The 13,061-nt window shown below is 33.7% G+C and overlaps 1 protein-coding gene across 1 annotated transcript; it reads left to right on the forward strand.

The window, feature by feature from the left end:
* The first annotated feature begins 671 nt into the window (after positions 1-671).
* On the forward strand, positions 672-4,397 carry LOC148129284 (vomeronasal type-2 receptor 26-like). Its single transcript, XM_087947269.1, has 3 exons — positions 672-814; positions 3,047-3,338; positions 3,543-4,397. The coding sequence occupies exons 1-3, from the start codon at positions 672-674 to the stop codon at positions 4,395-4,397; spliced, it is 1,290 nt and encodes a 429-aa protein (XP_087803395.1).
* Positions 4,398-13,061: the final 8,664 nt, after the last annotated feature.

The following is a 13,061-nucleotide window of genomic DNA, read 5'->3' on the forward strand; positions in this document are numbered from 1 at the left end:
TACCCTCTGCAATTACTAATCTATCACAGAACTAGTGATTTCATTCTCCCTTCCCACCCCATCTCATCACAGCCATGGAGTATTGCAGTTGCTTAAAAGAATTTTTTTTCTCCAAAGCATCAAAAGGCAAAAGAAGAAACAATGCTTGGAAACTAACCAAGGAGAAAAGCCAGCTAGAACTAAGGAGAAATTTCCTAATGGTAAGAACAATCTACCAATGGAACAGCTTGCCTTCAGAAGTTGAAGATGCTCCATCACTGGAAGACTTCAAAAAGAGACTAGACAATCATTTGTCTGAAATGGAATAGGTCTCCTGCTTGAACAGGGAGTTGGACTTGAAGAGCTATGAGGTTCTTTTCTAACTCTATTTTTCTATGTTTTGATTTGTAATATCCTATTCATAACACTTACAATCTTAAGAATTGGAAGAGGAAGAATATGTTGATCACTGCTTTGGAGTTAGTTTGAAGTGTTAGCTACAAGAAACTAAGTGAATGACTTCTAAAATCAAGATGTGATAGTTGGGAAAGCTGTTCTGAGTAACAATGGAAGACCTAATTGATTTGTGCCTCAAAGCAAGACCTTCATACCAGGCTGTCCTATTTGTAGCAATTTTATTAGCAGTGCTGCCCCTTAGAGTGGGTAATGTTGCTGCCAGAAATAATTGCATTATGGGCAGACTTTTCCAGCTTCCTCAACAGAATTATCAGTCTGGAGACCTCATTATTGCAGGAATTGTTTCTCAGAGCTTCATCATTACTAGTTCTATAACTTTCACAACACACCCCACTTCTGAAGTGTTTGAAGATCACCTGTAAGTGTTTGTGTTTTATTAGGATCATTATTCATATCAGCCTTATGAATAATAGACATATTCTCACACAGCAGGATCTAGTGGGCGTCAGGTTCAGAGAAATGAACAATGCCATCATCAGGCTTTTCAAATAAGCTTTTCTTTTCCTCTGCCATGTGTCTTAGACATAGAATAACTTTATTGTCACTTTAAATGTACACTAGTTGGCATACATTAAAATGAAAATTTATTGCATAAAGCTCTCAAAGAGTTACCACCTCCAATATACCCCACATAAACATGAAAAAATAAATAAACAAACAAATAAATACATATACATATACCTATACATACATACATACATACATACATACATACATACATACATACATACACACACACACACACACACACACACACATATGTTTTCTTAAGTTTTTACGGGTATTTATATGTATGGTATTCAGCTTGGGTATTTTCCCACGTCATTATAGTTGTTCTTTTAAAGTTGTAGCAACGTTTCGGCCAAATCTCATCTGCCATCATCAGGCTTCTGTATAGTGTTCGTCTGTGTTCATCTAGACAAACACTATACAGAAGCCTGATGATGGCAGATGAGATTCTGCCAAAACGTTGCTACAACTTTAAAAGAACAACTATAATGACATATACATATATTATATGACACAGAGAAACAACACAGTCTAGTTTGGATGTATACATATACATGACAAGAAAAACAATTCTTGTGAGTTTACCAGACAGATGGCACAGGGAACAAAGCAATTACAGAATCTGGTAGTCCTGCTAGAAATATTTCAAAATCTCCTCCCAGAGGGGAGCACCAGAAACAGAGTATAAAGTGGGCGTGCGGGTCTCTAACAATGCTTTGAGCTCTAAGCACATAGCACCTATAAGCACCGAATGACAGGAAAGGAGCTTCCTATAATCTTCTTGGCTGTCCTTATCATTCTCTGTGTGGACTTTCTATCTAAAGCACTGCTGTCACAAAACCAAACAGTGATGCGGTTTGTTAAAACCCTCTCCATTGTGCCTATGTGTAAAGTGGCCAGGACAGAAGGAGAAAGACATGCTTTCCTCATCCAACACAGGAAATGCAGATGCTGGTTTGCATGCTTCACTAAGGATGATGTGTGGAGAGGTAAATTCAGATTGTTAATTATCTACATCCCCAGATAACCCCAGATGAAGAATGGTTGCAGGAATTGGGTATGTCTATTCTAGTAAAGAGAAGGCCTAGATATGTGTTCCAATATTTAAGTAGCTGCCACAGAGAAGAGAGCATCAATCTATTGTCCAAAGTACCTGAAGGCAGGAGAAGAAGATATGGATCAGAGGTGGTATTCAGCAGGTTCTGACCAGTTCTGGAGAACCAGTAGCAAAAAATTTGAGTAATTTGGAGAACCAGCAAATACCACCTCTGACTGGCCCTGTCCCCATTTCTTCTCTGCCCCCTGAGTCTCAGCTGATCGGCTGGGTCTTATTTTGTTGCCCTGCACAGGAGAACAGAGCTGGAAAGTAGGGAAGGGAATTAGGATTTTGCAATAATCTACCCCCAGGAATGGGGAGGGAATGGAGATTTTACAGTATCGTTCCCCTGCCATTAAAAAGATGCTGGATAGCCACATCCATCAAGTCAAACCACACCCACAGAACCGATAGTAAAAAAGTTTGAATCCCACCACTTATATGGATGGAAACCAATCAAGGAGAGATCCAACCCAGAACTAAGGAGGAATTTCCTGACAGAACAATTAATCAGTGGGTTGACTTGACTCCAGAAATTGTGGGTGCTCCATCATTGGAAGCTTTTAAAAAGATGCTGGACAGCCATTTCTTGGAATGATACAGGGTCTCCTGCCTGAGCAGGGAATGGACTAAAAAACTTCCAACTTTTTTATTCTGTTATTGTTTTGAATTGGCAAATAACTGTTTGCTCTGGAGGCTTCATGAGTCATCATTCCTGACTGGCATTTGTTAAAAATCCAACCTTCAAATTTATACAAAATATCTTCTCCTAGTGACAATATCTCTTTCCAGAATTTTCTAGGACAACACTAGCAAATGTGTACTAATCTCAGATTCTGTACTACTGTTGTAAAAATTGTTTTAATTTCACTATAATTTATATAGGCACATGTAATGGCTGGGAAATATTCTCTGAGTTGTATATTTTTTTCTTCCTAGTATAAGCATTGTGAGTTAGAGAAAAAATAATAATTATCATTGCAGAATATTTGTTCAGATCTACCAGCACATCCTAGCCTTGGAATTTGCTATAAAGGAGGTCAATGGAAATGCTCAGATCTTACCAAATATTACCCTAGGTTTTCATATCACAGATAGCAACTTCATTGCAAGAGGAGCCTATCTGGATTCAATGGCCATTCTCTTCAGTAAGGACAGACTGATTCCTAATTACAAGTGTGGCAAGGAAGTGGATGCAGTGGCAGTTATTGGTGGACCAAGTCCTGATGTCTCTATTTTCATGGCCAGAATTCTGAGCACTTTCAAAATTCCCCAGGTAAGGTGGAATGTCTTGATGCATGAGCATTCAATTACCTTCCTTAGCTTCATTTCTATCTCTATTTGAAACTCCATCTTCATCTCCACCTCCATCTCTATTTGCAACTCCATTTTTTCTAGAGATGAAGATTTGTTCTGTTTCACTTTAACCAACTCTCCTTGTCTTCTTATTATATTTTTATATAATCCTTAATCTCTCCAGTTTGCATATGGCTCATCTCCAGTGCTGAAGGAAAAAACCCAAGAAGTTTTCTTCCACCGAATGTTTCCAAATGGGAATTATCAGTACAAAGGGATTTTGCAATTGCTGTTGCATTTTGGGTGGACATGGATTGGCATGATTTTTCTAAATTATGAAAATGGAGAAAGATTACTATGGAATGTGCTCCCTATGTTTTCCCAGAGTGGGATTTGCTTTGAGTTCATGCAAGAATTGCCTGCAATAGATTTCTCATCTGGCTTTGAAAGAATTGTAGCACGATTTTTGGAAATATATAAAGTCGTGGTCCATGGTACAGTAAATGTTGTCTTCTTTCATGGAGAAATTCAGACCATTCTGATGTTGAGATTGCTCCCATGGGTTGCAGATATGGCAAAGTTACCAAAACAGAAAAAAGGGGTAGTCTGGATTATGGTAGCCCAGGTGGAATTCACTTTCCTTTCCTTTCAAAGATATATGCACATTGATGTCCTCCATTGGGCTTTTTCTCTTGCAATTCACTCCAAGGAGGTAGTGGGTTTCCAAAGATTTCTTCAGATGAAAAAACCTATCTCAGAAATAGCTGATGACTTTATCACAGGATTCTGGAAGGAAGTATTTCTTTGTTCCTTCTCTGACTTCTTCTCAGATGGGACAGCTGGGAGGATTTGCACTGGGGAGGAGAAGCTGGAGTCTGTTCCTGGTTCTGTGTTTGAAATGAGCATGACAGGCCATAGCTATAATGTCTACAATGCAGTCTACGCTGTGGCACATGCATTGCATGACACGCAGTCCTCAGATTGGAAAGGTCCAAATCAGAAGCTTCAGAATGATCAACTGTGGCAGGTAGTGTCTTGAAATTACTACACATTAATGTCACTGCACCTGCTTAGTCCAGCTCAGTTCTCTTCATAGTGTGATAAAACTAATAAGTTAAATAACTTTCTGTTCCCAGGCAGTGAGTCTTTAGGTGTAGTGAATTGAAATCCCAGTTTGATGGAATTCAAACCTGCACAGGAGATTTCAAATCCTAATAAAACGTTGAACATACACTACTAAAGTATAACCAATGAAGATTATTTATTTATTTATTTTATTTATTTATTTGATTTGCCAATTGTTTACAAGATAATAAGTATAAGTGTATACATAGTTGTGAATACATGAAATGGGTACATATAAGAAAAATAAAAGAAGAATAAGAGAAACAATAGGACAGGGACGGTAGGCACGTTGGTGCGCTTATGCACGCCCCTACAGACCTCTTAGGAAAGGGGTGAGGTCAATAGTAGTCAGTCTAAGGTTAAAGTTTTTGGGGTTTGGGGAAGAAACTACAGAGTCGGGTAGAGTATTCCAGACATTGACCACTCTATTGCTGAAGTCGTATTTCCTGCAATCAAGTTTGGTGCGGTTAACTTTGAGTTTGTATCTATTGTGTGCTCTTGTGTTGTTATGGTTGAAGCTGAAGTATTCATTGACAGGTAGGACATTGCAATGTATGATTTTATATACCATGCTTAAATCAGACCGAAGACGGCGTAATTCAAGGTTTTCTAGTTCTAGAATTTCAAGTCTGGTAGCATAAGGTATTCTACAACGAGTAGAGGAGTGGAGAACTCTTCTTGTGAAATATTTCTGGAATTTCTCAATTGTGCTAATATCAGATACGTAATGTGGGTTCCAGACTGATGAACTGTATTCGAATATTGGTCTAGCAAATGTTTTGTATGCTCTGGTTAGTAGTGTGATATCAAAACTGATTAAATGGTATATCCTAGTGATCAGCAGTGATAACCAGTGTAATAGTGGCTTTCTGTTGTCACTTAACAAGCAGGTGCCCTTTAGAACACAAGGTCATTTTTTTAAAAAATGAGGAAAAATATTACAACATTTAATACAAACTCTATCACTGAAATACTGAGTATAACACAGTGATGCAAATACAAAAGGCTCTGAGATTTCCATTTATATTCATTATTGTCTCTCTTTGCTGTCCTTTAAAAATGCTCATGTTCTAAATTTCAATGAATACTTTTCTATCTCTGCTCTATCTTTTCATTCATATTTGAAGTACAACAATTCATCAGTTTAGGGTCAGATTTCATTTGAGCAATTCCAAAGTCAACATGTATATTTCTGCAACTAGCAAGACAGAACAGAGAAAATAAGGAATAAGTGAGTTATCTGGGAGACACAGCCAATCTCATTGTACACATGTGGTACTCTGACAATAAAGGTAATAATAAATGTTGTGACAATATTTGGAGTTGATTAATATAGTATGTAGACAGGCCTGGAGATAAGGAACAGATGATAAGATTTTAGAGAGAACAAGTTATATTTCAATATGACATCTAAATGTTGGGAAGGAAAGGGTGTCAAAATAGATCTTCCAAGTAACACAAATTGGACCCATGTTTAGGATATTGGACCTATCTACATCTTCCACAGATATTAATTACTTGAACCAGGTAAATTCATATTTTACATTGGTATTACAGAACAATTAAAAATTCATTCATTTATCCAACTATTGAATGGGAGCTTCAAAGACCATTTACCACAGACTATTCTGACTGAGTATAATGGAACATCCTGCCATATGGAAATGTTTAATTATTAACACTAACAAGCATAATATTCTTAAAGCATGCATAAATAAATAACTACAAACATGTATATCCTGTAAATCATCAGCTCTCTATTAATTATCAATGACCAACGTGTATTTTTTTTAAAGTTGGGTTTTTCTATTTCAACTTAGCTCCATCATTATCTAAGAAGAGTCTCATTCAACAATAATGCTGGAGATGAAATTTCCTTTGATTCAAATGGAGAATTATTGGCTGGATTTGATATTATCAATTGGATCACATTCCCAAATCTGTCATTTAACAAGGTAAAAATAGGAAAAGTGGATCCCTTTGCTTCTGAAAATAACTGTTTCACAACTTTGGTAGATACCTTCACATGGCCCACTGAGTTTAATCAGGTGAGGATATACTTCAGAACTTTAACTTTAGAATAATTTTGTTTTCACTTTAACTGTACACTAATCAGCATACATTAAAATGAAATTTGATACAGCTATCAAAGGGTCACCACCTTTAATATATACTACATAACATGACAAACAAACAAACAAATAAATTATGCATATACCCACATACCCACATACATTATATGACAAAGAGAAACAACACCACCTAGTTCGAATGTATACATGGCAAGAAAAACGAATCTTGCAAGTTTACCAGATGGATGGCATAGGGAACAAAGCTGTTACAGAATCTGGTAGTCCTGCTAGAAATATTCTGAAACCTTCTACCAGAGGGAAGCAATAGAAACAGAGCATAAAGTGGGTGTGTAGGATCTCTAACAATGCAGGATAAGAGTTACACTAATATTGAAGAAATTGTTGAATATAATCAATTAAAAAGGATGAAAAAAGAGACAAAATAAAATGTGAATGACATAAATTAAAATAATTTTTAATTATGTTAAATACTTACATTGAATTGTTGAATTGTCCTACAGCTAATTGTCCTATAGCTAATTGTCCCACAGTGAGTTGACCACGGCAAGTTGGCTATGGCAAGTTGGCTATACCAAGGTGTCCCATTCCACACTGATATTTATCAAAACAGTAACATATATTCTTGCTCCTGACCAATCCGTATGACGGATATTGTTTAGAATATTTAGACATATTTGCTAAAATTTAATATATATTCTTCTTTCTTGACTTACAGATCCAACCTCTTTCTCTATGTAACAATAAATGTACCCCTGGATATAGAAAATCCACAAAGGAAGGGAAGCCATTTTGCTGCTACAATTGTCTTCAGTGTCCATTTGGGAAGGTTTCTCAGCAGCAAGGTAAGAAATGTCATGGAACGAGCTTCCAGACTATACTGCTTGTGCTTTGCTTAAAATTTTGATTATGATTCTGCAATGTAATGTAGAAGACTCAAAGCAAAACAAAAGAAAAGGAGCAATAGCAATATATATTAGAAAACACTTATAATCAAAACAAGTTTATGCAGACGAGGAGGATAGAATTTTAATGTTAGAAGTATATGTAATTTTTTTAAAAAAAATGTTGTTAACTTTCATATATGCACCAAATAAGAAACAGGAAAAATTCTATAACAAATTATATAAAAAATAATAATAGAACTGGAATATGAGAATATATGTTTGGTAGGTGACTTTAATGTGATAGTGATTCAAGAAAAAGACTATAAGAGTATGGGGAAAAAAGGAAAACATTACCAAAAATATTCTATGAAATGATAAATGAATTAGGATTACAATTAGGTAAAGAATAAGAAACTATATAAATACTTATATCTATATTCATATCTATCTATATTTATTTATATATTAAGTTAAAATTATATAATGAAAGAAATGTGTACATAAAAAGATGATAAGGAAATGAGAGATTATTCTAACTGAATTTCAAGAGGACCAAATAGAGATGGGAAAGGAAGAAGGTGCAGTAGGTGGACAAGTGGAGACTAAAGAACAACGTGAAGTAAGATCAACGAGAGCTGTTAGACCTAAATATAAATTATAACTATGGAGGAAAAAAAATTGATTTCTTTGAATATAAATGGACTGAATTCAGCTACTAAAAGAAGGAAAACCTTTCATAAAATAGAGAAATTAAAATTTGACATAATTTGCCTACAAGAAGTACACATTACAAAACAACATCAACAATTATTGGTGCGACCAAAAATAGGGAAAATTTTTACTTCTCTGACCCACTGTAAGAAAAGAGGAGTGGTTTTGTACATTAAAGAAACCATTCCAGCAAAACTGATTTATACTGATGAAGACGGAAGAGTATTAATGGTTGAAATAGTGGATAACAATACAAAAATACTCCTGGTTGCAATCTATGCTCCGAATGATAAACAAAAAAGATTTTATAAAAAATTACATATGAAAATAATTGAATTGGACTATGCTAATATATTTATAATGGGAGATTTTAATGGAATTGTAGACAATGAATTGGACTATACAGCAAAAATAACACGACAAAATAGGAAGATCCTCCCTAAATCCTTTTTTGAAATGATAGAGGAACTAAATTTAAAAGATATATGGAGGGAAAGAAATACTAAAACTCAACAATATACTTTCTATTCGAATAGACATTCATCATGGTCCAGAATAGATATGATTTGGACGTCAACATAATTATTATCTAATATTCAAGAAATAAATATTGAAACAAGTACATGGGCAGACCATAACCCAATGACAATTAAATGGAAAGGACAAAAAAGAAGATCTAGATGGACATTAAATAATACTATTTTAAAGGAAAAAGACTTTACACAATGGATGGAAAAAGAAAAGAACTGGCCTTCTTCTTTAATGAAAACAGAAAAGAAGATACTTCAATACAGAATGTTTGGGACACAATGAAGGCATATGCAAGAGGATTGATAATGGATTATACAAAGAAAAAGAATATTAGGAAGAGGCAAATGATTAAAACTTTAGAAGATGATTATAAAAAATTGGAAAAAGAATTACAGAGAACGCCACAGAAAAAAGATATTAAATTTAAAATGGACATAATCAAACATAAAATGGATCAAACAGAGAAAGAAGAATTGGCGCAAAAAATCAGAAGCGCTAAACAGAACTACTTTGAGGATGCAAACAGGCCAGGTAGATGGTTAGCATACAAACTGAGAAAAGAGAAAGAATCAAGGAGAATACTACAGTTAATGGACAAACAAGGTCAAGTTTGTCATGGTAATAAGGAGAAAAAGAGAATTATTCGAGACTTTTATGCACAATTATATAAGCAGGAAGATTTTGATGAGGGGAAAATCAAACAGTATTTACAAAATGCTAACCTACCTAAGATACCTGATGAAACTGGGAAAATGTTAGAAAATCCTATAACAATGATGGAATTAACTGAAGCACTCAATAAGCAGAATAACGGGAAAGAACCAGGACCAGATGGTTTCCCGGCAGAATTTTATAAAACATTACAAGAATCGTTGAGTATTTCATTGTTAGAAATTATGAATGAAGCTATGATAAATAAGAAAATACCTAAAACATGGTCAGAAGCTTATATTACGCTTATCCCAAAAGAAGGGGCTGACCCATCACAAATTAAGAACTATAGACCTATTTCTTTATTGAATGCAGATTATAAAATATTTGCTTCAATTTTGGCAGAAAGGCTTAAAAAATACCTAAATAATTTTATCCATCCTGATCAGAATGGATTTCTACCAAAGAGACAAATTAAAGACAACATGAGAGTAATTTTGGACACTTTGGAATACTATGAGGCACACCCTGAAAAACAAATGGCTTTGATATTCTTAGATGCCCAAAAGGCATTTGATAACGTGAATTGGAGATTTATGTTATTATTATTGGAACAGATGGGCTTTGCTAGAAAATTTATTCAAGCAATAGAAGCTATATAGTACAAGCAAACAGCAAAAGTGATGATAGACGGAGAATTTACAGACCTTATCAATATTAAAAAAGGCACAAGACAAGGATGTCCATTATCCCCTTTGTTATTTGTATTGACTTTGGAAGTGTTAAATAGAAATATTAGAGAGGATACAAATATAAAAGGAATGAAAGTTAAAAAGGAGGAATTTAAATTGCAAGCCTTTGCGGACGACTTGGTCTTTATTCTGGAAGACCCTCTAGAGACAGTTTTAAAATTACTGGAAAAGATAGAGATGTATGGTGAGATGGCTGGCTTGAAAATAAATAAAGACAAAACAAAGATTCTGACAAAAAATATGTTATTAAGGCAAAGAGAAGAGTTGGCAGATCTATTGAAAATTCAAGTTACAAATAAAGTTAAATACTTGGGGATATTTTTGACGTCAAGATGTATTACACTGAAAGAGAATAACTATATTAAACTTAAACAGCAGATAGCATCTGACTTGAAAAAATGGGAAAACCTACAATTATCTTTGATAGGTAGAATTTCAACAATTAAAATGAATATTTTACCCAGAATTTTATATTTGTTTCAAACAATACCAATTAAATTAGGTAAGGATTATTTTAAAGAATTAAATAAAATTGTGTTGAAGTATATATGGCAAGGTAAGAAAGCGAGAATAAAACTAAAACTTTTACAGGATGCTAGAACTAGAGGAGGATTTGGCCTTTCTAATTGGGAGTTGTATTATCAAGCTGCAAACTTAATGTGGGCTAAAGAATGGATAACGTTAAGAAAGTCTAGATTACTGGCATTGGAAGGACATGACTTATTATTGGGTTGGCATGCTTTTTTATGGTATAAGGGAACTAAATCGCAGGGTTATTTCAGAAGGCACTATATACGGGAATCGTTATGGTTGAATTGGGAGAAAATTAAGAAACAATGTTATTTGAAAATACCAGTTTGGTTATCAACTATCGAAGCCTTTTCTTATCCTATAATTTATAAGAAGGAACAAACAGTTAGATATGGGGAATTACTAGATGAAAAGGGTGAACTTAAAACGATGCAAAATTTAGAAGAACAAGGCATAAAGATGAATTGGTTTTAATATAGTTATATGCGCAAATACACTCAAGGTATCTTAAAAATTCTAAAACAGAAGGATTTTATGATAAATTGACTGATTTAGATAGGATTTTGACAGGTTCTGATGAAAAAGTGATTAAAAAACTATATAGTTATTTGTTGGAAATTAAATTAGAGGAAGAACAAGTCAAAGAAACAATGATTGTTTGGGGGAAGAACTTTGGATATGGGATTGATTTAGAGAAATGGCAAAAATTGTGGTCTCAAAATTATAAAATGACAATGTCAGTAGCATATAAAGAAAATTCGTATAAGATGTTTTACAGGTAGCATTTCCCCCCGACAAGAATAGCAAGAATGTTCAAAAACAAATCTGAAAAGTGCTGGAAATGTCATCAGATCCCTGGCTCATATTACCATATGTGGTGGACTTGTGAGGAGGCCAGGAAATACTGGACTAGAATTCGCATATGGTTGGAAGAAATGACAAAAGAACATATAGATTTGAAACCAGGGATTTTTCTATTGGGAATCTTACCTGATACATTTAATAAAAACTTAAAGTATTTGATTGTAAATGTGTTAACAGCGGCTAGGATTATATTTGCTAAAAATTGGAAGAGTGAGAAAATACCATTAGAGGAAGAAATTATTAAGAAAATACTGGAATGTGCTGAAATGAGTAGATTGACATTTGAAATTAGAGAACAAGAAAAACAATTTTATGAAGTTTGGGATCTTTTTTATCAATGGTTAGATAATACAATATAATAATAGAATATTTAGAAACCTAGGAAATAACGAATATACATTTTTTTTGTTTTGATAACATTTTTAGAATATTTTATTAAGATAGACTTGGTATGATTTTACGATTTGTTATAAAATAAATTAACTAAATTATAGTTATCTCGCTTAAGTATGAATTAGTCAAATTATAGTCAAATGATTGTTTAATAATGATATTAGGATATATAATTGTTGATTGATAATATGAGTTATTATGTAATATAATTATTATGATGACTATGAAATGGATGCACAAAAAGGAGTGGTAAACCAACCGATACACTGTCTGTAAATTTATGAAGAATGATGATGATTTTATGTTATGTTTTATGTGTTTTTATTTGTTGTTAAAATCAATAAAACTTTTACCAAAAAAAAAAAAAAAAAGAAAGATGATAAGGAAATGTAAAAGATGTCTTGATGTTGATATAATGATGTATATTTTTAAATTTTGAAAACTAAATAAAATTTAATGAAAAAATAAAGAAAGAAAGGGGGGGAAAGACTCAAAGCAGATACCTTCCAGGTAGATTAGATCATAACATCCCAAATGTTATATGCAGATTATGAATTTTGAGAGTTGCAACCCCAAATATCAAGGAAGGCTCCAAAATGAACTGGGCAGTGGAAGTGGATTAAATATAAAATAATAAAAAAAAAATCTGATGAATTTTATTATATGAAATCCAGAGAAGAATCCAAAAAGAACTTGTTTGTTTGTTTGTTTTATCATATTTACAGTGTCCAAATCTCCCACATAGATTGATACTCCAAAGAATAATGCAGTACTACTTCACTTGATTAAATATGTAGAATACTTTTGTTAAACTAAGATATTTTTGCAATATGTTTCTATTTATTTTATGATGCATTATTTTAAATTGCTCAATGACTGAAATGAAGAAGAAATGAAATATATACTTTCTAATAGTTTGTTTACTAATTACTTATTTATTGTGTGCCTTTGAGTCAATCTTGACTCCTAGTTAGTGGTTAGCCATTGCCTCCTTTCTAGGGCTAAAACAGAATGGCTGGTTCAAGATTACCCAGTGGCCTTTATGCCTAGGTAGGACTAGAACTCCCAGTATTCCAGCTTTTAGCCTTGTTCTTTACATCTATCTATCTATCTATCTATCTATCTATCTATCTATCTATCTATCTATCTGTCTGTCTGTCTGTCTGTC

This window comes from Notechis scutatus, chromosome Z, assembly GCF_049901735.1.
Source record: "Notechis scutatus isolate UNSWTSFEM ecotype Mainland chromosome Z, rNotScu1.2, whole genome shotgun sequence".
NCBI classification, from domain to species: domain Eukaryota; kingdom Metazoa; phylum Chordata; class Lepidosauria; order Squamata; family Elapidae; genus Notechis; species Notechis scutatus.

What these genes read in the sequence shown, in the direction of transcription:
- LOC148129284 (XM_087947269.1), top strand. Translation starts at nt 672, where the DNA reads ATGGGCAGACTTTTCCAGCTTCCTCAACAGAATTATCAGTCTGGAGAC. An exon ending in GAAGTGTTTGAAGATCACCT is followed by an intron (nt 815 to 3,046) that starts GTAAGTGTTTGT and finishes TTATCATTGCAG; the next exon opens with AATATTTGTTCAGATCTACC. An exon ending in GCACTTTCAAAATTCCCCAG is followed by an intron (nt 3,339 to 3,542) that starts GTAAGGTGGAAT and finishes TAATCTCTCCAG; the next exon opens with TTTGCATATGGCTCATCTCC.